Raw genomic sequence first — 27,976 nt, 5'->3', positions numbered from 1 at the left:
GATCTGAGTACTTCTCCCATCTCTGATTGACTGCAGCGTTTGATGAATCGGCACTCTGTTGAGTAGCCTGTGTGTGGCTAACTAGCAGCTAGTGTCGCAGTAGCAGTTTTTCCCGTCGGGCAGCTAGAGAAACATTGGACCAAATGCCTTAGAAAACAGCTCCTCTTCGCCTCTCTTGTTTAATCAGACTCCTGGAGTGGACCCCGTTCATCGGAATCACTGCAGATCATCGATGGTTGCGTCAAAAGGAACTTTATTTTCGGCCACATATCAGTAGCCGTTAGCAGCCGTTAGCCTGTTAGCATCGCGATGTTTCAGGAAGGTAGGCCGCAGCTTTCTTTATATCATTATAATTATAATTCTTACTATACATGGTTCAGGTCAAATGTTAATAAGGTGTTGAGGTTTTAAACTTAACGCCAATCTCGTTCAAAACCACAAGAACAAATGTTCATCATTCTGCTTGGTTTGGTGACTGTGCCCGGAAAAGGCTGTTAGCTTCGTGGTTAGCATCCCATTTTATGTATATTTATATATATATATATTATTCCTTTATTATAAATTCCTTTCTTTGTCCCACTGAACGTGTTTGAAACCTCCTGTATTACTTCTATATGTATATATTATTATATGATTCCTGTATTAGTCCCACAGACGGGAAATGTATGGTTTCAGCAAAGAGACCATACAGGTATCGTTGATATTTATCAGTTTTATTCCATTAATGTCAATCATTATAAAACAGAACGTGTTGTCTTAAGCAGTTTTCTTTAGTAGCCCCTGATGGAGAAGAGCAGGGAGAAGAGAGGCTTATTTCACTCTCAGATCGATGGTCTGTCACTCCCAGCTGATCACCAATACTCCCAGTAACATGAAACCAGAATCACACCAGCATCCTCTTCAGGCTCAATCCTGTCTGTATGTTCTTCACCCTGATGGTCATACAGCCTTTACATCACTTTACCCACAGAAACACATCTGCTTTACAGTGAGCCTTACGTTCCCTCCTCCTCTGAAGTTAATCTGATGTCTGTTTGCATTCATATCTTATCCCGACTCTCAGGGTGAACATAAACCCTCACAAACCCCCCCCTCAGAACTGTGTGAAGCACTGCAACCCGCCCAGAGTTCTGTGTTAACGCAGTCATTTATCCAGACCTGAACCAGAACCAGAACTAGGTTTATCCCAGGCACGGAGCTGGTTTGGAGTGTGGTGCTGCGAACATGAACAACATAAGAGATAAGAGGCAATAGAAGGTCAGAAAAATAAAGATAGGACTTTAAGAAACTATTTAGCATTCAAAAAATCAGATAAGATGGATCTTCTGGGGAGATTCAGGAGTCAAAGCAGCAGAGAGAGATACACAGGACAGATACACACCAGGTTATAAAAATACAACAACTCTAAATTAAAAGACAAATATTTACACCAAATTTAAATATACAAAGAATCGTAAAAGCTAAAAAACTAATGAATATAATTAATAGCATCATATGATTTAATAATGTTGGAGACGAAATAAAAACAGTGTTTGGCAAAGTCTCACGCACACATATTCAACATGCGTATATATGTGGAGTAAAAGAAGATTAAAAAAGAATAAAGAGAGGACTGCAGACTCCTGCCGCTACTGTGCATTTACTACATTTAGCTGATTGTATTTATTCACAGTTTACTCCTGCACTCTTTATTCTATTGCATTATGTCTTTATTATATTTATGCTGCATTATACTCCAGATGTCTACACCTTAGCTCAGGGGGGTCCAAACTGCAGCCCCCCTATTGAATCGGCCCTCAGCAGGGTCTAAGATATAATGTAATATGGCCCCCACCTCAACGTGGGTTTGTCTTATATTATACTTCTTCAATATAAATATATATAAACAGATATTACACCGAGGTATTCACGTGTTAGTGACAGCCATGTTAAATACATTCAGTCAATAAAAACATTTTCTCACAAATCTTAGATAAATAATAACTTGTTTCCATAGCAACTGGAAATAGACCCGTCATGCCCCCCCCCCCCATTATGATCAGCTGCTGCTCACAGTGTGAACCCTCCGGAGAGCGGGGACGCTTCTTAAGATGAATTGACCTACCTTTGATTCATTTCTCACTTGACTTATGAGGCAACACACCTCTCCTCTAGGGAGGAGTCCGTCCTATGTCTCTGTATGTGGCCCTCAGTGGACCCCCCCCTGCTGATAGAGCTCTTTAAAAGGAGCTGCAGGATGATAAGTTAAATACTATACACAGTGTGTATTGCACAGTGCAAAACCAATGAGCACCAACAAAGTGGTGGTGGTGGTGTTGTTGGTGGTGTTGTTGTTGTTGTGTTGTGTTGTGTTCTCTGAGCCTTCACTATGGACTGTTCATTCTTGTTGGCCACAGCGCTAAACGTGGAGCTTAATAAATACCCATGTAAACAGAGTAAAGTAACTCAGTACATTTACTCGAGTACCATTTTGAGGTACTTGTACTTTACTTGAGTATTCACATGTGTTGCTACCTTATACTTTTACTGCTTGACAATTATTTACTTCCTTTAGTTAGTCTGCAGATCCAGGAGGCTCTGAAGTGTGAGCAGGCTTTAGTCTAAACCAGAAGATACACTTTATTGATCCCTTGCAGGGAAATGTCTTTCCAACTCTGTAGTGTTTACACACACATTACACACACAGGGAGGATACACATGCACAAGCAATGACACAACCACACACACGTAGGAGAGGTGGCAGTACCGTGTTTCCCACAGATCTGAAATATACTTGTGGTGGTAGCCAGGCACGAGGGGGGGGAGGGCGTGGAGGCGTGGACTTGTGACATGAAACCAGGGGTGTAGTACTATTTTTATAAGTACTGGAGCGCACCTACGACTGGCGTATGCATGCACGCGCAAATTGTGGCATGACCACACAAACAGATGCATGTACTTAGGTTACAAACCATCAGAGAGACCTGTACCTCACTGAGCTGAGGCTATCAGCCTCTCAGTCTGACAGGAGAGGACTCTCCCTCTACCTTGTTTTAGGAACAGCTCCTTATATCCGTTAGCGCAGCTAGCTTCAGATGCTAACAACACACACACACACACACACACACACACACACACACACACACACACACACACACACACACACACACACAGCAGAGTATGATGAACACATCGCCGCTGGGCTTTAACTAAAGACACAGCCACGCAAAAGACGCGGACATGTTGTGCACTACACCCCTGCGTGCAACATGTCCGCGTCTTCTAACTTAATTCCAACGTCCTCTTCTCTGTTTTTCGTAAGGTCTCCCTTTCTGTTGGTTGCTTGTTAGCAGCCCCTTAACGCGATAGCAGAGCAAACAGGTACCGGAGCTGTAGAGCGAGGGATCATTGTCAACTAGTTAACGATCGCAGATGGCGTCGTGCTCGCGGACGGATAATAAAAACGTACAAACCTAAATGGGGTGCGAAATATACTTTGGCGGCTGTTAAAACACCTGGGCGGCCCGCCCAAGTAAAGTCTATGTGTGGGAAACCCTGGTATAATATAAAACGTTACAACCCACACAGCAAAAGGACACCACAGCGGGTCCGTTTCCCGACCCGGACGGTCCCAAAACGGACCCGTAGAGGCGTCCAGTTGCACAGCGTGACGGATCTGCCACGGATCGCGGACCCGCCGTGGCTCTTCGCTGTATCCGATCCGGTATCAGGGTCTCTGCCCCCTCTCTCTGGGGGCGTGCGCCCTCAAACCAACATGCAGATTATCCTCATGAAATGTTAAAGGGATGCCAGAGAACAATATCTCTGTCGGTCGGAAAGGGTATGATGAGTCCAGGAATATGAAGCTGGGGTCAGAGGTCGGGTCAGGCGCAGAGTCAGCTCTGTTGTGATCTGAAGTGAATGTTGTTGCTGTGGAGATTATCCTGCTGATCTGACCGTGGAGAATCAGAAACATTGAGGTTGTTTTCTGCAGTAATCTAAAATCAAACAGAGGAATCCCATTGGACCAGGAGAAACACCTGCAGCTCTGTGTTCACTCCCACTCTCTCCCTCTTTCTCAGCCTAGACTGTGCATGGAGAGGTTCTGGTGGCGGTGGGAGTGAGCAGCCAATCAGACTAGGCCTCCAGTAGCAGCATGGCATCCCGTCAGAGGAACTCGGTCCGGATCCTGTGCTGCCGGGAGCGAGGCTCCCAGTCGCTGGGCTCCCAGAGGCTCCTGCAGCTGCTGGTGGAGGAGAAAGTGCGCTGGATGAAATGGCAGAGTCAGGTGTGTGAAGGACTCCTGACCCGTCATCACCTGTTTTCATGCCAACGCCCTCAATACTGGGTTACTTTCATGTTAATGCACATCATTCACTTCCTCCACAGCCAACATAACACCATGTGAGACTATAGGAAGACGTCAACACTTTGTTTGTTTATTTATTTGTCTGAAAGGAAACATGACTGGTTTGAAATGCTTTGTGTTGCTGACAGAAAGTGGAGCTGCCGGACAGCCCCCGCTCTACCTTCCTGCTGGCCTTCAGCCCCGACAGGTGAGCATCAGCCGTCAGACTGTTAAACTCAACTGGAACCTGAACACACCACCAGTGGTTCCAGCTGGTTCACGTTCTGAAATATAATGTAATATCAGTGAGGTTTGAGACTGACAGAGAGCCTTTAGAGAGAGCTGCAGGAATGAGTCCTAAAACCCTGAAATACTTCAAGTCCTTAAACCCTGGCCTGAGTCAGCATTATAAGTCCTTAAACCCTGACCTGAGTCAGCATTATAAGTCCTTAAACCCTGACCTGAGTCAGCATTAATAAGTCCTTAAACCCTGGCCTGAGTCAGCATTATGAGTCCTTAAACCCTGACCTGAATCAGCATTATGAGTCCTTAAACCCTGGCCTGAGTCAGCATTATGAGTCCTTAAACCCTGACCTGAGTCAGCATTATGAGTCCTTAAACCCTGACCTGAGTCAGCATTATGAGTCCTTAAACCCTGACCTGAGTCAGCATTATGAGTCCTTAAACCCTGACCTGAGTCAGCATTAATAAGTCCTTAAACCCTGACCTGAGTCAGCATTAATGAGTCCTTAAACCCTGACCTGAGTCAGCATTAATGAGTCCTTAAACCCTGACCTGAGTCAGCATTAATGAGTCCTTAAACCCTGACCTGAGTCAGCATTATGAGTCCTTAAACCCTGACCTGAGTCAGCATTAATGAGTCCTTAAACCCTGACCTGAGTCAGCATTAATGAGTCCTTAAACCCTGACCTGAGTCAGCATTAATGAGTCCTTAAACCCTGACCTGAGTCAGCATTAATGAATCCTTAAACCCTGACCTGAGTCAGCATTAGGAGTCCTTAAACCCTGACCTGAGTCAGCATTAGGAGTCCTTAAACCCTGACCTGAGTCAGCATTAATGAGTCCTTAAACCCTGACCTGAATCAGCATTAATGAATCCTTAAACCCTGACCTGAGTCAGCATTAATGAATCCTTAAACCCTGACCTGAGTCAGCATTATGAGTCCTTAAACCCTGACCTGAGTCAGCATTATGAGTCCTGGCATGAGTTAGCACTATGAGTGTTATTTAATGATGTCACTGTCTGCTTCCCACAGGACTCTCATGGCCTCCACTCATGTGAACCACAACATTTACATCACAGAGGTGAAGACTGGGAAGTGCCTACATTCATTAGTGGGCCACCGGAGGACCCCCTGGTGTGTGACCTTTCACCCCACCATCCCCGGCCTGGTGGCCTCCGGGTGCCTCGATGGGGAAGTCCGCATTTGGGACCTTCATGTGAGTGATAGGGATGTAGTTGGCTTACCTGGAAGACTATGTTGGATAAGTCTTGAAGAGGGTTCTCTGGGTCCTTCAGGCCTTTCAGGTGGATACGTCTTGTACAGGGTTCTCCGGGTCCTTCGGGTCCTTCAGGTGGTTCTCCTCTTGTTCGGAACACCTGTGACCCTGAATGTTCCCCAGGACTGCTAGGAGTCAGAACTGCTCACCTGTAGCTAGGGGTGGGTCTGTGAGGGTCTAACCGAGTGCTTCCTGTCTGCAGGGCGGCAGTGAGAGCTGGTTCACTGAGAGCAACGTGGCCATCGCCTCCCTGGCCTTCCATCCCACCGCCCAGCTGCTGCTCATCGCCACCAACAACGAGCTGCACTTCTGGGACTGGAGCCGGCCCGAGCCCTTCGCCGTGGTGAAGACGGGCAGCGACACCGAGAGAGTGCGGTGAGTCACGGACCCTCTTGAGTGAGAGAGGGCTGGGGGATGGACCCTCAGAGTGAGAGGGATGGGGGATGGACCCTTTAGAGAGAGAGAGGGCTGGGGGACCGACCCTCAGAGAGAGAGAGGGCTGGTGGACGGACCCTCAGAGAGAGAGCGAGAGAGGGCTGGGGGACAGACCCTCAGAGAGAGAGAGAGGGCTGGGGGACGGACCCTCAGAGTGAGAGGGATGGGGGATGGACCCTTTAGAGAGAGAGAGGGCTGGGGGACCGACCCTCAGAGAGAGAGAGGGCTGGTGGACGGACCCTCAGAGAGAGAGCGAGAGAGGGCTGGGGGACCGACCCTCAGAGAGAGAGAGAGAGAGAGAGGGCTGGGGGACGGACCCTCAGAGAGAGAGAGAGGGCTGGGGGACCGACCCTTCAGAGAGAGAGAGGGCTGGGGGGCGGACCCTCAGAGAGAGAGAGAGAGAGGGCTGGGGGACGGACCCTCAGAGAGAGAGAGAGAGAGAGAGGGCTGGGGGACCGACCCTATGAGAGAGAGAGGGCTGGGGGACAGACCCTCAGAGAGAGAGAGAGGGCTGGGGGACGGACCCTCAGAGAGAGAGAGAGGGCTGGGGGACGGACCCTTTATAGAGAGAGAGGGCTGGGGGACGGACCCTTTATAGAGAGAGAGGGCTGGGGGACGGACCCTTTATAGAGAGAGAGGGCTGGGGGACGGACCCTCAGAGAGAGAGAGAGGGCTGGGGGACGGACCCTTTATAGAGAAAGAGGGCTGGGGGACGGACCCTCAGAGAGAGAGAGGGCTGGGGGACGGACCCTCAGAGAGAGAGAGAGAGAGGGCTGGGGGACCGACCCTCAGAGAGAGAGAGAGAGGGCTGGGGGACGGACCCTCAGAGAGAGAGAGAGGGCTGGGGGACCGACCCTCAGAGAGAGAGAGGGCTGGGGGACGGACCCTTTATAGAGAGAGAGGGCTGGGGGACGGACCCTCAGAGAGAGAGAGGGCTGGGGGACGGACCCTCAGAGTGAGAGGGATGGGGGATGGACCCTTTAGAGAGAGAGAGGGCTGGGGGACCGACCCTCAGAGAGAGAGAGGGCTGGTGGACGGACCCTCAGAGAGAGAGCGAGAGAGGGCTGGGGGACAGACCCTCAGAGAGAGAGAGAGGGCTGGGGGACCGACCCTCAGAGAGAGAGAGAGAGGGCTGGGGGACCGACCCTTCAGAGAGAGAGAGGGCTGGGGGACGGACCCTCAGAGAGAGAGAGAGAGAGAGAGAGGGCTGGGGGACGGACCCTCAGAGATAGAGAGAGGGCTGGGGGACCGACCCTATGAGAGAGAGAGGGCTGGGGGACAGACCCTCAGAGAGAGCGAGAGAGAGGGCTGGGGGACCGACCCTCAGAGATAGAGAGAGGGCTGGGGGACCGACCCTCAGAGAGAGAGAGAGGGCTGGGGGACAGACCCTCAGAGAGAGAGAGAGGGCTGGGGGACGGACCCTTTATAGAGAGAGAGGGCTGGGGGACGGACCCTTTATAGAGAGAGAGGGCTGGGGGACGGACCCTCAGAGAGAGAGAGGGCTGGGGGACGGACCCTTTATAGAGAAAGAGGGCTGGGGGACGGACCCTCAGAGAGAGAGAGGGCTGGGGGACGGACCCTCAGAGAGAGAGAGAGGGCTGGGGGACGGACCCTCAGAGAGAGAGAGAGGGCTGGGGGACCGACCCTCAGAGAGAGAGAGGGCTGGGGGACGGACCCTCAGAGAGAGAGAGAGAGGGCTGGGGGACGGACCCTCAGAGAGAGAGAGAGAGAGGGCTGGGGGACCGACCCTCAGAGATAGAGAGAGGGCTGGGGGACCGACCCTATGAGAGAGAGAGGGCTAGGGGACAGACCCTCAGAGAGAGAGAGAGAGAGAGGGCTGGGGGACCGACCCTCAGAGAGAGAGAGAGGGCTGGGGGACGGACCCTTTATAGAGAGAGAGGGCTGGGGGACGGACCCTCAGAGAGAGAGAGAGGGCTGGGGGACCGACCCTCAGAGATAGAGAGAGGGCTGGGGGACGGACCCTTTATAGAGAGAGAGGGCTGGGGGACCGACCCTTTATAGAGAGAGAGGGCTGGGGGACGGACCCTCAGAGAGAGAGAGAGGGCTGGGGGACCGACCCTTTATAGAGAGAGAGGGCTGGGGGACGGACCCTCAGAGAGAGAGAGAGGGCTGGGGGACAGACCCTCAGAGAGAGAGAGGGCTGGGGGACGGACCCTCAGAGAGAGAGAGAGAGAGGGCTGGGGGACCGACCCTCAGAGAGAGAGAGAGAGGGCTGGGTGACGGACCCTCAGAGAGAGAGAGGGCTGGGGGACCGATTGTCAGAGAGAGAGAGAGGGCTGGGGGACCGACCCTCAGAGAGAGAGAGAGAGAGGGCTGGGGGACCGACCCTCAGAGAGAGAGAGAGAGAGAGAGCTGGGGGACGGACCCTCAGAGAGAGAGAGAGAGAGAGAGAGGGCTTGGTGACGGACCCTCAGAGTGAGAGAGGGCTGGGGGACGGACCCTCAGAGGGAACACGCACATGAAACTGTCTGTTTGTCTGTCTGTCTTCAGGCTGGTGAGGTTCGACCCGCTCGGGCACAATCTACTGACGGCCATCGTGAATCCGTCCAATCAGCAGGTGAGCAGCGCCAACGTGTGTGAGTTGTTTTGTGTTGTGTTGTGTGGATGGATGGGTTCTGAAACCAGGTTCTAAAACCAGGTTCTGAACAGCAACGCTTTCAGAAACCGCAGACGTTAAGAGTACCGTTCATTACTGTGTGTGTGTGTGTGTGTGTGTGTGTGTGTGTGTGTGTGTGTGTGTGTGTGTGTGTGTGTGTGTGTGTGTGTGTGTGTGTGTGTGTGTGTGTGTGTGTGTGTGTGTGTGTGTGTGTGTGTGTGTGTGTAGAGCGAGGAGGACTCCGAGGTCCCGATGGACAGCGTCGAGATGCCTCACTTCCGGCAGCGCTCCTTCCTGCCCTCACAACCGGTTCGCCGTACCCCCATCCTGCACAACTTCCTGCACATCCTGTCCTCCCGCCCACCGGGGGCTGCAGTGGGGGGGGAGCAGCCCCGCCCCCTGGGGGAGGGGATCAGCAGCGTGGCAGAAACTCCCAGCATGCCTCTGTTCTCAGAGCGCGGGCCCCCCCCCACAGGCTGCACGCAGCACCTGGGCTTGATGTGCCTGTGCAGCCGCTGCTCCCTCAGCCGCCCCCCCTCCCTGGCTGCTCCACCCCCCGAAGCAGCCCCCCAGGCCTCCTTCTCGTCGGCCCGCACCGAGCCGCGGCCGGAAAGGAGCTCTGCCTTCACCTCCGTCTACTACAGTGCCGGCTCCTCTCTCAACCCCCCTGCCGAGCCCCCCCCCCGGCCCGGCCCCGACTGGACCCGCAACCTGCTGAGCATGAGGGAGGGGGGGGGTCCCGGCATGCTGCCCCCCCGCACCTCCTCCTCCTCCATAAGTCTGCTGTCTGTGCTGCGTCAGCAGGACGGCTCCCCCCCCGTCTACACCTCGGCCTCCGAGGGGCGTGGTTTCCCCCCCCAGGAGTCCCGGGACGCCGCCGGCACCAGCAGCGGCCACCACCCGTTCTGGGACGGTTCCCGCGGCAACACGGCCTCCTTCCGCAACGTGCTGCAGTGCAACCTGAGCCGCTACTTCCTGGAGTTCGACCGCATGCAGGAGCTGGAGCCCAGCCCGGAGCTGCTCAACAACAACCTGGACCCCGAGAGGCCGGGGCCCTCCGCCCCCACCATCATCCACTACCAGCCCCCTCTGCCCCCTCCTCCCACCCCCCTGGACCCCGGCGTCCCCCCTCCACCCCCCCGGGGCCACCTGAACCGCTGCCGGGCCTGCCACAACCTGTTGACCTTCAACCACGACTCGCAGCGCTGGGAGCGGACCAGCCAGACCTCCTCCACCACGGAGCCCCCCCCTTCCTCCTCTGTCGCACCGTGGCCACCTGAGGAGGCCCAGCCCCCGGAGAGGAGGGGCCCCCCGGAGCCCAGTGAGCCCCCCCCCCCCTGCAGGAGCCTTCCCCATGGCCCCGACCCCCGGGCCCTCCGCGGAGCAGACGGTCGGGCTGGTATACAACCAGGACACGGCGCAGTGGGAGAGGGTCTACCGGCAGCCTGCTACCAGCAGGGTCCCCCCCCCCGGAGGCCTTAAGCCAAGAAATGCCTGTGGACCCCCCCGACGAGGACTCCCTCAGGAGGTAGGGATACGTGCCTCTGCAGATGTTTTTAGCATTTCATTCAGCAGACATTACTCTGATCATCCAGATGTTTTTATCCACATCTGTGGGACTCCTCCCTGCTGTAGCCCCCCCTGTAGCCCTGGGGTCTCAGGGCTCCCTGTGGCTCTAGCTTCATCACAGTAAATCCCTCCTCCTGTCTCTCTCCTGCAGACGGCTGCTGGAGTCTTCTCTGCTGTCTCTGTCTCGCTACGACATGTCGGGATCCAGGGACCACCCCATCTACCCTGACCCCGCCAGGTAGAGAAACACAACAATATTTAAACTACCTCGGTCCACCCATATAATAACAATAACAACAACAACAACAGCAATAACAATAACAACAGCAATAACAACAGTAATAACAACAACAACAGCAATAACAACAACAACAGCAATAACAACAACAATAACAATAATAACAGTAATAATAATAATAACAACAACAACAACAGCAATAACAACAACAACAGCAATAACAACAGTAATAACAACAACAACAACAATAACAACAACAGCAATAACAACAACAATAACAATAATAACAGTAATAATAATAATAACAACAACAACAACAGCAATAACAACAATAACGATAATAACAACAACAGCAATAACAACAACAATAACAACAATAACAGTAATAATAATAACAACAACAGCAACAACAACAGTAATAACAACAATAACGATAATAACAACAGTAATAACAACAACAACAGCAATAACAACAACAACAACAGTAATAACAACAACAGCAATAACAACAACAACAGCAATAACAACAACAATAACGATAATAACAACAGTAATAACAACAACAACAGCAATAACAACAACAACAGTAATAACAACAGCAATAATAACGATAATAACAACAGCAATAACAACAGCAATAACAGCAACAGCAACAACAACAGTAATAACAACAATAACGATAATAACAACAGTAATAATAATAACAACAATAACGATAATAATAACAGCAACAGTAATAACAACAACAACAATAACAACAGTAATAATAATAACAGTAATAATAACAACAACAATAACAGCAGTAATAATAATAACAACAACAATAACAACAACAATAATAACAACAACAATAACAACAACAACAGTAATAATAATAACAACAATAACAACAACAATAACAACAATAATAGCGTAAAGATATCTAAATGACCTGGTGTATGTGCAGGCTCTCTCCAGCTGCGTACTACGCCCAGAGGATGATCCAGTACCTGTCGCGGAGGGACAGCATCCGCCAGCGCTCGCTGCGCTACCAGCAAAACCGCCTCCGGGCCATGTCCTCCTCCTCCGACAGCCCCAACCCCTCCAGCTCCATGGACAACAGCGACGTGGATTTCGAGGAGCTCGAGTGAGTTTCTGTCTCTAGTTCTCAGCAAGCAGGATCCTAGTGGACCTGAGGGCAGCAAGGCCCTGGTTAGCATCGTGATAATCAGAATCAGAATACCTTTAATCGTCCCACAGAGTAATAATGCATCAACCCCAATCCATCCAGGTAAATATAATAACAATAATTAAAGTAAATACTCTCCTCCCAGAGCTCCATTGTGTTTCTTTAAACCAATCACCTCTCAGGGGGGCGTGGCCAGCAGCAGCTCATTAGCATTTAAAGCTACAGACACAGAATCGGCTCTTTAGGAGCAGGGCTGAGACGGACGGGGTTATGGGACAATGATCTGTTTGGTGTTTCAGCCAATCAGAGACAGGCTCTGGATATATCTGAGACCTCAAGTATAGTGATGAAGAGGATGATAGGGGATCTTTAAAAGCCAATATCCCAGCTGATAAGTAAAAACTGTAATTCAAAGGGATTCATGAAGCAGCCAGCTGTGACTCTGCACCTCCTGTCTCTGCTTGATTAATCCCTGAGGGTGTGAGTGCTCTGCTAGAAAGAGAGGATGTGTTTAGATGCTGGTATCGTGTGATAAGGGATGTTTAGATGCTGGTATCGTGTAATAAGGGATGTTTAGATGCTGGTATCGTGTAATAAGAGATGTTTAGATGCTGGTATCGTGTGATAAGGGATGTTTAGATGCTGGTATCGTGTGATAAGGGATGTTTAGATGCTGGTATCGTGTGATAAGGGATGTTAAGATGCTGGTATCGTGTAATAAGGGATGTTAAGATGCTGGTATCGTGTAATAAGGGATGTTAAGATGCTGGTATCGTGTGATAAGGGATGTTTAGATGCTGGTATCGTGTGATAAGGGATGTTTAGATGCTGGTATCGTGTAATAAGAGATGTTTAGATGCTGGTATCGTGTAATAAGGGATGTTTAGATGCTGGTATCGTGTAATAAGGGATGTTTAGATGCTGGTATCGTGTAATAAGGGATGTTAAGATGCTGGTATCGTGTAATAAGGGATGTTTAGATGCTGGTATCGTGTAATAAGGGATGTTTAGATGCTGGTATCGTGTAATAAGGGATGTTTAGATGCTGGTATCGTGTGATAAGGGATGTTTAGATGCTGGTATCGTGTAATAAGGGATGTTTAGATGCTGGTATCGTGTAATAAGGGATGTTTAGATGCTGGTATCGTGTAATAAGGGATGTTTAGATGCTGGTATCGTGTAATAAGGGATGTTTAGATGCTGGTATCGTGTAATAAGGGATGTTTAGATGCTGGTATCGTGTAATAAGGGATGTTTAGATGCTGGTATCGTGTAATAAGGGATGTTTAGATGCTGGTATCGTGTAATAAGGGATGTTTAGATGCTGGTATCGTGTAATAAGGGATGTTTAGATGCTGGTATCGTGTAATAAGGGATGTTTAGATGCTGGTATCGTGTAATAAGGGATGTTTAGATGCTGGTATCGTGTGATAAGGGATGTTTAGATGCTGGTATCGTGTAATAAGGGATGTTTAGATGCTGGTATCGTGTAATAAGGGATGTTTAGATGCTGGTATCGTGTGATAAGGGATGTTTAGATGCTGGTATCGTGTAATAAGGGATGTTTAGATGCTGGTATCGTGTGATAAGGGATGTTTAGATGCTGGTATCGTGTAATAAGGGATGTTAAGATGCTGGTATCGTGTAATAAGGGATGTTTAGATGCTGGTATCGTGTAATAAGGGATGTTTAGATGCTGGTATCGTGTAATAAGGGATGTTTAGATGCTGGTATCGTGTAATAAGGGATGTTTAGATGCTGGTATCGTGTAATAAGGGATGTTTAGATGCTGGTATCGTGTAATAAGGGATGTTTAGATGCTGGTATCGTGTAATAAGGGATGTTTAGATGCTGGTATCGTGTAATAAGAGATGTTTAGATGCTGGTATCGTGTGATAAGGGATGTTTAGATGCTGGTATCGTGTAATAAGGGATGTTTAGATGCTGGTATCGTGTAATAAGGGATGTTTAGATGCTGGTATCGTGTAATAAGGGATGTTTAGATGCTGGTATCGTGTAATAAGGGATGTTTAGATGCTGGTATCGTGTAATAAGGGATGTTTAGATGCTGGTATCGTGTAATAAGAGATGTTTAGATGCTGGTATCGTGTGATAAGGGATGTTTAGATGCTGGTATCGTGTAATAAGGGATGTTTAGATGCTGGTATCGTGTAATAAGGGATGTTTAGATGCTGGTATCGTGTAATAAGAGATGTTTAGATGCTGGTATCGTGTGATAAGGGATGTTTAGATGCTGGTATCGTGTGATAAGGGATGTTTAGATGCTGGTATCGTGTAATAAGAGATGTTTAGATGCTGGTATCGTGTGATAAGGGATGTTTAGATGCTGGTATCGTGTAGTAAGGGATGTTTAGATGCTGGTATCGTGTGATAAGGGATGTTTAGATGCTGGTATCGTGTAATAATGGTTGTTTCTGTGCAGTGACACCGGAGAGCGAGCGCGGCACAGGACTCCTCGGAACGCCCGGATGTCTGCTCCCTCTCTGGGCCGCTTCGTCCCTCGGTAACCTTTTATAAGCCAGTATCATCACTCAGTGTGAGAAAGATGGGAGGCCTCTCACTCCTGTAGACGACAGGCATCATGAAACAGACGTTTGATTGTTTGTCTTGCAGGCGCTTCCTCCTCCCCGAGTACCTGCCCTACGCCGGGATCTTCCACGAGAGGGGACAGCCCGGCCTGGCCACACACTCCTCCGTCAACAGAGTGCTCGCTGGTAGACACACACACACACACACAAAGCAAGAGGCCACTCTTACATCGATTGGTTGTCCTTGGAATCCTTGGTTGTACCCATTCATTTTGGTCCTCTTTTTATTGAATTGTAGAAATTATGAAAGTATTATTTAATTAATTTTAAAAATTCTTTAACAAAAGTATTAACAGCACACACACATTAATTGATGAGAAGCAGGGGAAATAAAAACAATGTTTATTGTGTTGTTATTTTCTATGGGTTTATCGCTCCGTTCATTAAGACACTTCTTTTCAGTAACTGTTTAAATCAAGTAATTTAAAGACAGAGCATCTCAATGAATACAAAATAAAAGGCTAGTGACCGTTGACCACATGTTGAAACCATCATAATATCAAACAGAGCTGCTTCCAGTGGATGACTGTGATGCATTCTGGGAAATGTAGTTAATAACTGAGAACACCAAAACGAGAAAGTTTAAGAAACATTTTATTAAGATAACGTGAAGGACTGCCAAATATCAGAGATAGAGGGACACACACACTCAATCACTCACGCACACACACTCACTCACACACACACACACACACACACACACACACACTCACTCACTCAGACTTACACACTCACGCACACACTCACACACTCACTGACACTCACACACACACTCACTCACTCACACTTACACACTCACTCACTCACACTTACACACTCACTCAATCACTCAGACTTACACACTCACACACTCACTCACTCACTCACACACACACACACACCTACACACCTACACACTTACACACTCACTCAGACTTACACACACACTGAACTCACACTTACACACTCACTGACACACACTACACTTACACACTCTCACACTCACACACTCAATCACTCAGACTTACACACTCACACACACACACACACTTACACACTCACTCAATCACTCAGACTTACACACCTACACACTCACTCACTCACTCACTCACTCACACACACTCACTCACTCACTCACACTTACACTCACTCACACTCACACACACACTCACACTGTCACACTTACACTCACTCACACTGACACACTCACACACACTCACTCACACTCACTGTGGAGGACACGGTGCGTGTCAAGTTTTGGTTGTGCTGCAGCTTGATTTCCTATCCTCTGTAAGAAGGGTTGAACGACTTGTGAGGAAGAACGGCTGTCCACAGGCAGTTCCAACTTTAACAGACCTTATCGCAGGGTGATGAACTGAGCATTGATGTAGGTTTAGCAGGGGTTAGCGTGTTATACAGGGTGTGTTCTCTCGTGTGGGTTTGTGTGTAAATGTATGTGTGTGTGTGTGTGTGGTCTCTGTAACATAAAGATGAAGCAGAAATCAGTAAACAGGTAATGTAGAGGCATGATACAGTTGTCATCTACATTAAGTAAAGGCACAATTGGCTGGCCTATGCCGCCCTCTATTGGCCAAAGGCCGCAACAGCATAGCACCGACATATGCTATTACACGAGGCCTAACTATTATAACATACACACATAACAAAGTACAGGAATGCACACGATTCTATATAATAACTGTAGTGTACATAATAATGCTTACATTAGCCCTGCACTTAATGGGTGATAGCGTTATACATTAATACAGGCTGTGCTGCCACGTGCTCCGCATGGCAAGGCTAGCTGCTATGGCTAACCTCATTTATGGAGTTAGCGGGTAATTGCGGACATAAACTTCCTGAACACTCCACTGGACAAGACTACATGCACGCACACGCATGTCCACAACACAGACTCCGCCAACACTATATCAGTTATGCGGTTATCACACAATAGTGACAGTCCGATCGCCATCAGTCTCCTTGCTTCCACTGAACAGCAAGTGCACGTTGCGAAATGGCGCCACATGGTTGAGACCACGTGTAATTCTGGCTAGGGGTCACATGGAATAGTCCAACTAACGGGGGAGTTTTATACACTCACACTCACACACTCACATTCACTCACGCACACACAATCACTCACACACAATCACTCACACACTCTCACACACTCACACACTCACACTCACTCACTCACACTCACACTCACTCACACTCACTCACTCACACTCACTCACTCACACACACACAATCACTCACACACAATCACTCACACACACACACACACACACACACACACTCACACTCACACTCACACTCACACACACACACTCACACTCACACTCACACACAATCACTCACACTCACTCACACACTCACACTCTCACACACTCACACTCACACACTCACACTCACACTCACACTCACACTCACTCACACTCACACTCTCACTCTCACTCACTCACTCACACTCACACATACACACTCACACACACACACTCACACACACACACACACTTACACACTCACACACACACTTACACACACACACTCACACACACACTCACTCACACACACTCATACTCACACTTACACACACACTCACTCACACTCACACACACTCACTCACTCACTCACTCACTCACTCACTCACTCACTCACTCACTCACTCACTCACACTCACACTCACACACAAAGAGTCTTGAAACCCTGACATGACTCAGCATTTCCTCACTTCCCGTCCCCTGGTCTGGAGGTCAATGGTTTCTGGATATGTGTTTGGTTGTGGTTCAGCCTCCTGCAGCTCTGGACTCTCCCGGTGTTGAATGTAGCTGTCTTGTGTTTGCAGGTGCGTCCATCGGGGACGGTCAGTCTGCAGTCGCCAGCAACATTGCTAACACCACCTACCGCCTGCAGTGGTGGGACTTCACCAAGTTCGACCTGCCGGAGATCAGCAACGGTAACAAGGGGGATGATCATTTGTGGGAGTGTTTATCTTCGTGCAGAACGTTTCTATTGTTGTTGTTTGTCCCTCTGCAGCCTCGGTCAACGTCTTGGTGCCAAACTGTAAAATCTACAACGACGCCAGCTGCGACATCTCTGCAGACGGTCAGCTGCTGGCCGTCTTTATTCCCAGCAGCCAGCGGGGTTTCCCTGACGAAGGAATCCTGGCCATCTACTCTCTGGCTCCTCACAACCTGGGAGAGATGCTGTACACCAAGAGATTTGGTAGGCTGCCCTCCGGAGGATCCATCAGACACTGATGCTCAACTGTAATCCTGTGTGAAAGGCTTTGGTCGGATGTGTGACCCTTATCCTGCAGAAGGAGTAAATCAAAAGGAGAGAATTAGCATTAATGGAGTTCCTCTGGATCCTTAAAAGGACCTAAGCAAAGACCTGTCAGCAGGACCGGGTTTCTGATGATTGGCAGGTTGATGTAAAAGTGAACGTGTGATTTTTCGTATTGAAGCGCTCAGCAGGGTTCCCCCTGCATAAAGTATTTAGTAGAGAAATACCTTTTAGGGGAATGACAACAGTGAGTGTTGGCAGCTGCCTTCAGGACCCTGACCCCCCCCCCCCCCCAGGAGGGAAGCTTCCTGCTGCAGTCATACTGATTTGTGTTCCTGCAGGTCCCAATGCCATCTCCGTGTCCCTGTCCCCCATGGGCTGCTACGTAATGGTGGGCCTGGCCTCCCGCAGGATCCTGCTGCACCCCACCACCGACCACATGGTGGCACAAGTCTTCCGCCTGCAGCAGCCCCACGGGGGGGAGACCTCCATCCGGGTGAGTCCTGAGAGGTTATTCAAAGAGGCCCTATAGTGTGTGTGTGTGTGTGTGTGTGTGTGTGTGTGTGTGTGTGTGTGTGTGTGTGTGTGTGTGTGTGTGTGTGTGTGTGTGTGTGTGTGTGTGTGGGTGAACATAAAGATAGTGCAAGTAGAAACCGAGTAATAATAAACGTGTGTGTGTTGCAGATGGTGTTTAACGTGGTGTACCCCATGGCTCCGGACCAGCGGCGCCACGTTAGCATCAACTCTGCGCGCTGGCTGCCAGACCCCGGGATGGGTCTGGCCTACGGGACCAACAAGGGGGACCTGGTGATCTGCAGGCCTGTGTGAGTGTCCTCCAGCTGCTGGGAAACATTTCAGTGGAAAGATTTCTGTCAAACTCTAAGACCCCTGTTTGGCTCCTAAAGGCCATCCTGCCAGTCTGGAGGGGGTTCTGTTCCCCGTTAGCCCAGAGATCCAAACCATCAGTTACTGAATCACCTGGTGACGGAGAGAGCGTTTGTTGTTAGGTTTCCCCCCTGCCTCCTCTTCCTCCCTAATGTGATTATCTTAACGAGCACTCAGGGCAGGAAGACACTTAATTGGAAAAGCTCAATTATTGGCTCTTAACGAGGTTGTGGCCTGTGTGATTCCACGAAGACGTCCCTCCTCTGCGCTAGAGACTTCCTGAGTGGAACTGAATTAACTGTGTGTGTGTCTGTGTCTAGGTTCTACCGGAGTGACGGTGAGAGCCCTGCAGAGTCGAGCAGCGAGCCGTTATTCTCTGTGAACAACAGCGGGACGAGCCGGACCCGAGGATCTGAGAGGCCGGGGTGAGGGCCTAGAGACTCAACCGAACACTTTGTCATTTATCTCACACATCGTGAACTTAAAGGAGCCATATTATGCTTTTTGGGGTTCTCCCTTTCCTGTAGTGTGTTATTTATAAAGCTATCATCCCAAAGTTCAGGCCAGAGGGAGATTCTCTCCCATATCCCTCCTGAAACGCCTCGATGAGATTCCTTTCTTTACTTCCTGGTTCAGTTCCGTATCACACTGACCTCACCGTGATACAGAACTGAATTCTAGCCAATAGCAGTGCGAGTCGCTCCGTCTTTCATTCACAATTAAGCCCGAGCGGGGGCAGACGCAGCAACCTATTAATGTGGCATACCCACTGAAGGGGAAGAAACTCAGCTACCACACCATGTCAACCATTTTGACCAAAACTAAACATAATTCCAACACCAAGCGTCTAAATCAGCACTGAACGAAAACGAGCTAACGCTACACAGCACCGAGTGAGCTACGGCAATTTTTACTTCATGCACTCTGCACAAACCACATATCATATGAAGCCTGAGATTCCACGGATTCCATTTGTATAAGTCTCATCCCTGTACGACCAAACCTCACTGAACTAGCAGCCAAGAAAGAGCAAGAAAACTGCTTCCCTTCACAGAGCCATAGGTAAGAGCAGTCTATCTGTCTGAGATCAAAAGATGTGTTCAAGGTCACAAAAACACTCTGAAGGTCAACGTCTCTGCTGAAGGTCAACGTCTCTGCTGAAGGTCAACGTCTCTGTGTCACTTTGACATGAATACTGATAATCTATCAGGATTTATTTGTAATAAACTGGTACGGCACAACAAGCGATGCCATTTTTTCACAGTTATTCTTTCGACAAATCTCTAAGGGGTTGACCAATCACTGCAGAGTCGCCATCTAACCAATCAGAGCAGAGTGAGCTTTTGCAAAGTGGGGGCATGGGCTCTTCAGAGCGTTTCAGACGGAGTGAAAAGTGGTCATTTATGAACAGGCAGTGTGAGGAAAATAAAGCGCTGTTTCAACATTGAAGCATGAAAACGTCCTAGTGGAGCAACGAAATACATGGACCTGAAAAGTAGCATCACAGGGGACCTTTAAAGCCCTCCTCACGTCCAAGTGATATCATATAATACATTTAATTTGAGTCAAATAGAAAAAAGTGTTTTAATAACAATACAATTCAATCTTTACGAGGAATTTAAACGAGAACTGCAATTTCACGTCCTGTCTGTGCCGACCTCACGTCCTGTCTGTGCCGACCTCACTTCCTGTCTGTGCCGACCTCACGTCCTGTCTGTGCCGACCTCACTTCCTGTCTGTGCTGACCTCACTTCCTGTCTGCTGCAGCCCTCACCGCTCCGGCTGGAGGCTGGACCGGGACATGGGTTTGATGAACGCCATTGGTCTGCAGCCCCGACACCCCACCCCCTCTGTGACATCACAGGGAACCCAGACGCCAATCATCCAGCTGCAGAACGCCGAGACTCAGACAGAGAGGGAGCTGTCGGACGCCCCCCCACCCTCAGCCAGTAGGCAGAATATGTATAAATATACACATAAAATTCATATAAATACTCGTACACACACACACACACACACACACACACACACACACACACACACACACACACACACACACACACACACACACACACACACAGGATCATATATCAGATCTTCTTTCCTGAGGAGGACGTATGGTGCTGGGTTTAGTAAAGGCCCTAAGGGTTTGTTAATATCACTTGAAGATAATCCTCCCCCCTCTCCCCAGATGCTCCTCCTGAGACTCCCTCAACCAGCGCTGCAGCCCCAGGGCAGGAGGAAGCTCCGAGCAGAGGAACAGCCGAGGCCAGCACCGGTACTGCTGCTTCACCTTACACTGACCTCTGACCTCTGCTGCACCTTACACTGACCTCTGACCTCTGCTGCAGCTTACACTGACCTCTGACCTTCTGCTTCACCTTACTCTGACCTGCTGCACCTTACACTGACCTCTGCTGCACCTTACACTGACCTCTGACCTCTGCTGCACCTTACACTGACCTCTGCTGCACCTTACACTGACCTTTGACCTCTGCTGCACCTTACACTGACCTCTGCTGCACCTTACACTGACCTCTAACCTCTGCTGCACCTTACACTGACCTCTGACCTGCTGCACCTTACACTGACCTCTGACCTCTGCTGCACCTTACACTGACCTCTGACCCTGCTGCACCTTACACTGACCTCTGACCTCTGCTGCACCTTACACTGACCTCTAACCTCTGCTGCACCTTACACTGACCTCTAACCTCTGCTGCACCTTACACTGACCTCTAACCTCTGCTGCACCTTACATTGACATCTAACCTCTGTTGCACCTTCACACTGACCTCTAACCTCTGCTGCACCTTCACACTGACCTCTAACCTCTGCTGCACCTTCACACTGACCTCTAACCTCTGTTGCACCTTCACACTGACCTCTAACCTCTGCTGCACCTTACACTGACCTTTGACCTCTGCAGCACCTTACACTGACCTCTGCTAATATTAATACCACTTAAAGATTTCATAGGGAAAAGCTAGTCTATAAAAGAACTACAGCACGGTCACATGACTTCACGTCACCACCGCTAAGCTAAAGGAGGCTAATGTTGGGCTATAAAGGAACTACAGCACGGTCACATGACTTCACGTCACCACCGCTAAGCTAAAGGAGGCTAATGTTGGGCTATAAAGGAACTACAGCACGGTCACATGACTTCACGTCTCCACCGCTAAGCTAAAGACGGCTAATGTTGGGCTATAAAGGAACTACAGCACGGTCACATGACTTCACATCACCACCGCTAAGCTAAAGGAGGCTAATGTTGGGCTATAAAGGAAGTACAGCACGGTCACATGACTTCACGTCACCACCGCTAAGCTAAAGGAGGCTAATGTTGGGCTATAAAGGAACTACAGCACGGTCACATGACTTCACGTCACCACCGCTAAGCTAAAGGCGGCTAATGTTGGGCTATAAAGGAACCACAGCACGGTCACATGACTTCACATCACCACCGCTAAGCTAAAGGTGGCTAATGTTGGGCTATAAAGGAACCACAGCACGGTCACATGACTTCACATCACCACCGCTAAGCTAAAGGTGGCTAATGTTGGGCTATAAAGGAACTACAGCAGGCGGCTAATGTTGGGCGTGAGGACGTTTAGTCGTCTCATTTAGACACTTGTTGGAAACTGCAGTGTTTGAATGAAATTAATAAAGGTGTTTTTTTCTCGTTAATGTTTGCTCTCGTTGCTCAGGTTCTTGTGTAGCTGAAGTGTAGCTGAAGTGTAGCCTATGATCCAGATGTTAGTGTTCCTGTCTGAAGGCTTTCCCGCGTTAAACCTGATTTCATCTCAGCTGCAGAACCCCGTCCCTGCAGAGAGATTCATTATACCATGTCTTTATTTCCCCCAGTGCTGCTGTCGTCTCCAGCGTCTCTAAAACTTCCTGCATGATGAAGTTACATTTCAACCCTCTGGCATTATCCTTTAGAAGGTCCACAGAAAGCTGGGGGTCGATGGTTCTGTAGTGCAGAGATCATGAAGCTGCTGAACTCTAAAGATAACCTGTTTAATAAGTGCATCACTGGGGTGGGGGTGATGGTGTCTCTCTAACGCTGCCGTGTCTCTGCAGATTCTTTGGAGGCGGGCCCCGGCGAGGACGCTCTGGCTCGGATCCGCCGGCTGATCGCGGAGGGGGGGATGACGGCGGTGGTTCAGCGGGAGCAGAGCACCACCATGGCGTCCATGGGCGGGTTCGGGAACAACATCATCGTCAGCCACCGGATCCATCGCGGCTCGCAGACAGGGGCCAACAGGGCCCTGGCTGGCCCCTCCCAGACCGGTGCCTCCAGCTCAGGGCTCCTCACGCCACCCCCGCCTTCTGTGGTGGACATGGACGACGTGTTTGAGGGGGGAAGGACGGACGAGGACTCCCTCCCGGGGCCCTCTACCTCCTCCATGCTGCAGTCCTCTCCCCCACCCTCCTCTCACAGTGGGGGGGGCGGGGCCTCCAGTGGTTACCCAGACGACCCGTACAGCAGGTAGTGCTCTGATAGGCCGAGAGCAGCTGAGCGACGGCCACTGGCAGAGAGCTCCCTTAAAGCCTTATCTCTCGCAGGCCCCCCCCCCCCGACCGAACTCTCAGTGGAGGAGGACCACCACGGGACTTTCCGGAGTAATTGATGTACGGTAGAAAACGGACAGAGCATTTATCTCCGTATTTTACGATCATGAAAAAACATTTCCTATCCAATCAGAGCCTCAGGCTAGAGACACAGCAACAGCTGACCACAGCTGATCATAGCTGACCACAGCTGATCATAGCTGACCACAGCTGATCATAGCTGACCACAGCTGGACCACAGCTGATCATAGCTGACCACAGCTGATCATAGCTGACCACAGCTGGACCACAGCTGATCACAGCTGACCACAGCTGACCACAGCTGGACCACAGCTGATCATAGCTGACCACAGCTGATCATAGCTGACCACAGCCATGAATTACAGCAGATTAAGGGATCATCATTGGTGTTCACTCATGTCACTCAAACTAGACATGCTTGTGAGGAGGCAGGGCTTATGTCCATGTAGATATCAACAACAACAAAATATACTTAACGGCTAACAGCTGCTGTTTGGTTTGAGATTCAAACCGTCGTAACCGACAGGCTGAGATCCTCCGCTCGGATTGGCTCTTACAGATTGACTTTGATCGCTCGTTGTTTTCTGGCGGGTGTTTGCTGCTTCGACCTGACGTCTAATTTGTGGCATAGTTATAATAAATAGAGGACTCTCTCGCTGTTAACTACCGTACATATTTTCCCAGTAATGACCTCTCATTGGTGCGGGGGCAGGAAGGGGTGGGGCCTCCCTCTGGGCGTCACTTATAAACTGCACTGAAGCTGAAACAGAAAGGGCTGCTCCTCGAACAGTTAGCGCTGCGCTCCCTCCACCCGGACTCTATTAGCATCATGGGGGGGGGCAAGGTTTATCAAAGTGCCATGTCTGCAGGGGAGGGGGGGCTTTACACACATTTACTCCAACGTGCTGCATTAAGGTGCCATGTGATGTTGAACTTTGATGTGAACTAGTGCGTGATTGAAGTGTTTAAAGTGAATTCAGCACTACTTTATCTGAAGCCTGTTTTTGTACCGTGTAATTCTGAAGAAAAAGGAGGCCGGACCCTGAATCCTGAACCACGACTCAGCATCATGACTTTCTAATCCTGAACCACGACTCAGCAACATGACTTTGAATCTGAACCATGACTCAGCATCATGACTTTCTAATCCTGAACCATGACTCAGCAACATGACTTTGAATCCTGAACCATGACTCAGCATCATGACTTTCTAATCCTGAACCATGACTCAGCATCATGACTTTCTAATCTGAACCATGACTCAGCATCATGACTTTCTAATCCTGAACCATGACTCAGCATCATGACTTTCTAATCTGAACCATGACTCAGCATCATGACTTTCTAATCCTGAACCATGACTCAGCAACATGACTTTCTAATCTGAACCATGACTCAGCAACATGACTTTCTAATCTGAACCATGACTCAGCAACATGACTTTCTAATCCTGAACCATGACTCAGCAACATGACTTTCTAATCTGAACCATGACTCAGCAACATGACTTTCTAATCCTGAACCATGACTCAGCATCATGACTTTCTAATCCTGAACCATGACTCAGCATCATGACTTTCTAATCCTGAACCATGACTCAGCAACATGACTTTCTAATCCTGAACCATGACTCAGCAACATGACTTTCTAATCTGAACCATGACTCAGCAACATGACTTTCTAATCTGAACCATGACTCAGCAACATGACTTTGAATCTGAACCATGACTCGGCATCATGATCTGGTAAAGTGACTTTGAATCTGAACAATGACTCAGCAGCATGATCTGGTAAAGTGACTTTGAATCTGAACCATGACTCAGCATCATGATCTGGTAAAGTGACTTTGAATCTGAACCATGACTCAGCATCATGATCTGGTAAAGTGACTTTGAATCTGAACCATGACTCGGCAACATTCATTTTTTTTCATTGTTTTATTGGTTCCGCTCATGATGGTGCACAACAGAAGAAAAAAAAGAAAAGAAAATCAATTCAGAACACAACTGTACTTACACATTCCATGAGCGAAAAGGAGCAGGGGGAAGAGTACATGTTATTGTGCCTGCCCCTTACTCAAAACATAAAGCAACAATCAGAATAGATGGTCTGTCAATTATAGTTACTTACAACCAACACTTACAGTAAGGTGAGAAAGGAAACACACTAATTCAGTCAACCAAGGAAACAGATCAGCTGCCACTTCATGAAGGTTAGTTACTCTTTCTGTAAACATCCTCCTGAACTGAAACACATTCATACAACCCTTTGAATCATTCTGTCGACAATTCCACAGTTTGACTCCAACCACTGAAATACACATCTGCTTTAAAGTAGTGCTTCCTGATGCTTAAAATGAAATGTCCTTCTTCGCTCCTCATCCTCTGAACTGAAAACAAACAGGTTCTGCTAATACTTTGCTTTTTGCCCTGAATATAACTACTAGTGTCTGGAACTCAACTAAATCCTTAAGTTTCAAAAGTCCTGACTATCTGGTGTTCTCTGAAGTCCACTTTATGAATAATTCGTACTGCTCCTTTCTGTAACATAAAGAATGGAGTTATATTACTCATGTACGTGTTGCCCCACACTTCCACACAATAGCTCAAATATGGCAAAACCACTGAGCAGAATAGAATTCTCATTGCCTTGTAATCTAACACAGACTTTGCTTTATTCTAAACAGAAATGACTCATTACTTTTTAATCCTGAAACATGACTGTATCATGACTCTGTATCATGACTCTGCAAAATGACTGTGCATCATGACTCTGCAAAATGACTGTATCATGACTCTGCAAAATGACTCTGCATCATGACTCTGCAAAATGACTCTGTATCATGACTCTGCAAAATGACTCTTTATCATGACTCTGCATCATGACTCTGCAAAATGACTCTGTATCATGACTCTGCAAAATGACTCTGTATCATGACTCTGCAAAATGACTGTATCATGACTCTGCAAAATGACTGTATCATGACTCTGCAAAATGACTCTGTATCATGACTCTGCAAAATGACTCTGCATCATGACTCTGCAAAATGACTCTGCAAAATGACTCTGCATCATGACTCTGCAAAATGACTCTGTATCATGACTTGCACAAATGACTATCATGACTCAGCATCCAGAAAATCCCGATGACTTAACTCGGACTGAGTCTCGCTGCACGTCTGCATTCATGAGTCTTTTGTTTTATTTAACGAGTGAAGAGAAGAACAACTTCCTGCTTGGGGGAGTCATTGTGCCATGCTACAAACCCCCCGCCCCCATTCTCTTAAAAAAACAGAAGAGGCCTGGATAAGTTATTTAGGAACCAGATCAGGACCGTTTAATATGAAACACGTATAGAATAATCCGGAGCCAGGGGAGTGGGAACCTTCAGGAACACTTTAGGACTACCACCTTACATGACCTTATAGATGAACCCTTACCTACAGACACACTTCTTTAAAGTCAGACAAACCGCTGAGAAACGTAGTGGAACATCTATGAGCAGAAACTGCTGCTGGGTGAAACCCGGAGACGTTTGTTTAGAAAAATCCAAATAATTTAGGATTTTTATTTTATTTCTTTATGTCCGGAAATGTGTTTGAGGGTATACGTTTTGTTTTAAATCACACATTCAGATCCTTAACCCCCCCCCTCCTGGCTCCATAACCACACATTTCTAAACCTAAAAAATGTGATGGATCAGAGAGGGGGGAGGGAGCCTCTGGCCGGTAATGTGTTTCTGGTCTGGGGGGTGGATGGTGTGTGATGGACCTATGGATATGAGCAGGGGGGGGGGGGGGTGTCTCTGTGTGCTTTTATTTTGTATTATTTAACTTCCTGTTGTGCAGGTGAGTCCGGCTGCATGTCTGAGAAACACATCTGAATGCTCCTCCTGGCTTTACTTGATTACTGAACGTGTGTGTGTGTGTGTGTGTGTGTGTGTGTGTGTGTGTGTGTGTGTGTGTGTGTGTGTGTGTGTGTGTGTGTGTGTGTGTGTGTGTGTGTGTGTGTGTGTGTGTGTGTGTGTGTGTGTGTGTGTGTGTGTGTGTGTGTGTGTGTGTGTGTGTGTGTGTGTGTGTGTGTGTGTGTGGACCCCCTGCTGTGTCATACTTTGTACAGCTCGATTCTTTGCTTGGACTTTTAGATGTGATGTAATTAAAGAGCTTTGAGAGTTTCCTGTCCGCTGTTTTCAGATCCTCCCTCTGTAGAGAACCTGCCTCTGCAGACCATTGACATGCACTAACACCTGTAGAGCTACAGGAGAGAAACACCACAGAAGAACACAGGCCCGGGACAGAAATACTTTTGATAGAGTAGTTATCAAAGAGTGAATATCAATATGACATGTGTTTAGACATCTTACCATTTTAATGTTTGTATTTAACTAAGACTTTAGTATTTATTTAGAAAGTTGAAATAATAAATACTTCTCACCCATTTACTGTTTTTATTTCCAAACAGAAATAAGACTAATTCATTTACTGTAAATCGGTTCTCTTCACGAGGTGTTTACATTATTCTGTCCACCCCCCTCCGAACCCATGCTGAATGTTCCGTTTATGGTCTGTTAACGGCAGTCAGGGGCTTCAGTTCTCAGTCTTAAATCAGCAGGCAGTGTTAACGAGCTTCAGAAGTCCCACGTTATTAAACAGCATGTGAACACAACGCCATCTGGACCTGCTACACGGCGGAGAATCGGCGGACCACTGGGGCTGCTGGTCCCACTGCTCCCAACACCA

The 27,976-nt window shown here is 48.6% G+C and overlaps 1 protein-coding gene across 1 annotated transcript; it reads left to right on the top strand.

Annotated features, from left to right (window-relative positions):
* The first annotated feature begins 80 nt into the window (after positions 1 to 80).
* On the top strand, positions 81 to 27,674 carry ambra1b (autophagy/beclin-1 regulator 1b). Its single transcript, XM_063905074.1, is given in 21 exon segments — positions 81 to 322; positions 4,062 to 4,267; positions 4,477 to 4,535; positions 5,605 to 5,788; positions 6,051 to 6,223; positions 8,795 to 8,861; positions 9,129 to 10,231; positions 10,233 to 10,361; positions 10,363 to 10,428; positions 10,621 to 10,707; positions 11,654 to 11,833; positions 14,319 to 14,399; positions 14,510 to 14,610; positions 17,315 to 17,425; positions 17,506 to 17,694; positions 18,096 to 18,250; positions 18,439 to 18,578; positions 18,960 to 19,064; positions 20,407 to 20,588; positions 20,831 to 20,917; positions 22,726 to 27,674. Coding segments are annotated over 20 exon segments (3,744 nt in total). The 5' UTR covers positions 81 to 322; positions 4,062 to 4,135; the 3' UTR covers positions 23,139 to 27,674.
* The last annotated feature ends 302 nt before the right edge of the window (positions 27,675 to 27,976 follow it).

Source organism: Eleginops maclovinus, chromosome 2, assembly GCF_036324505.1.
Source record: "Eleginops maclovinus isolate JMC-PN-2008 ecotype Puerto Natales chromosome 2, JC_Emac_rtc_rv5, whole genome shotgun sequence".
NCBI lineage: Eukaryota > Metazoa > Chordata > Actinopteri > Perciformes > Eleginopidae > Eleginops > Eleginops maclovinus.
This window is presented reverse-complemented; position numbering and strand designations above follow the sequence as displayed.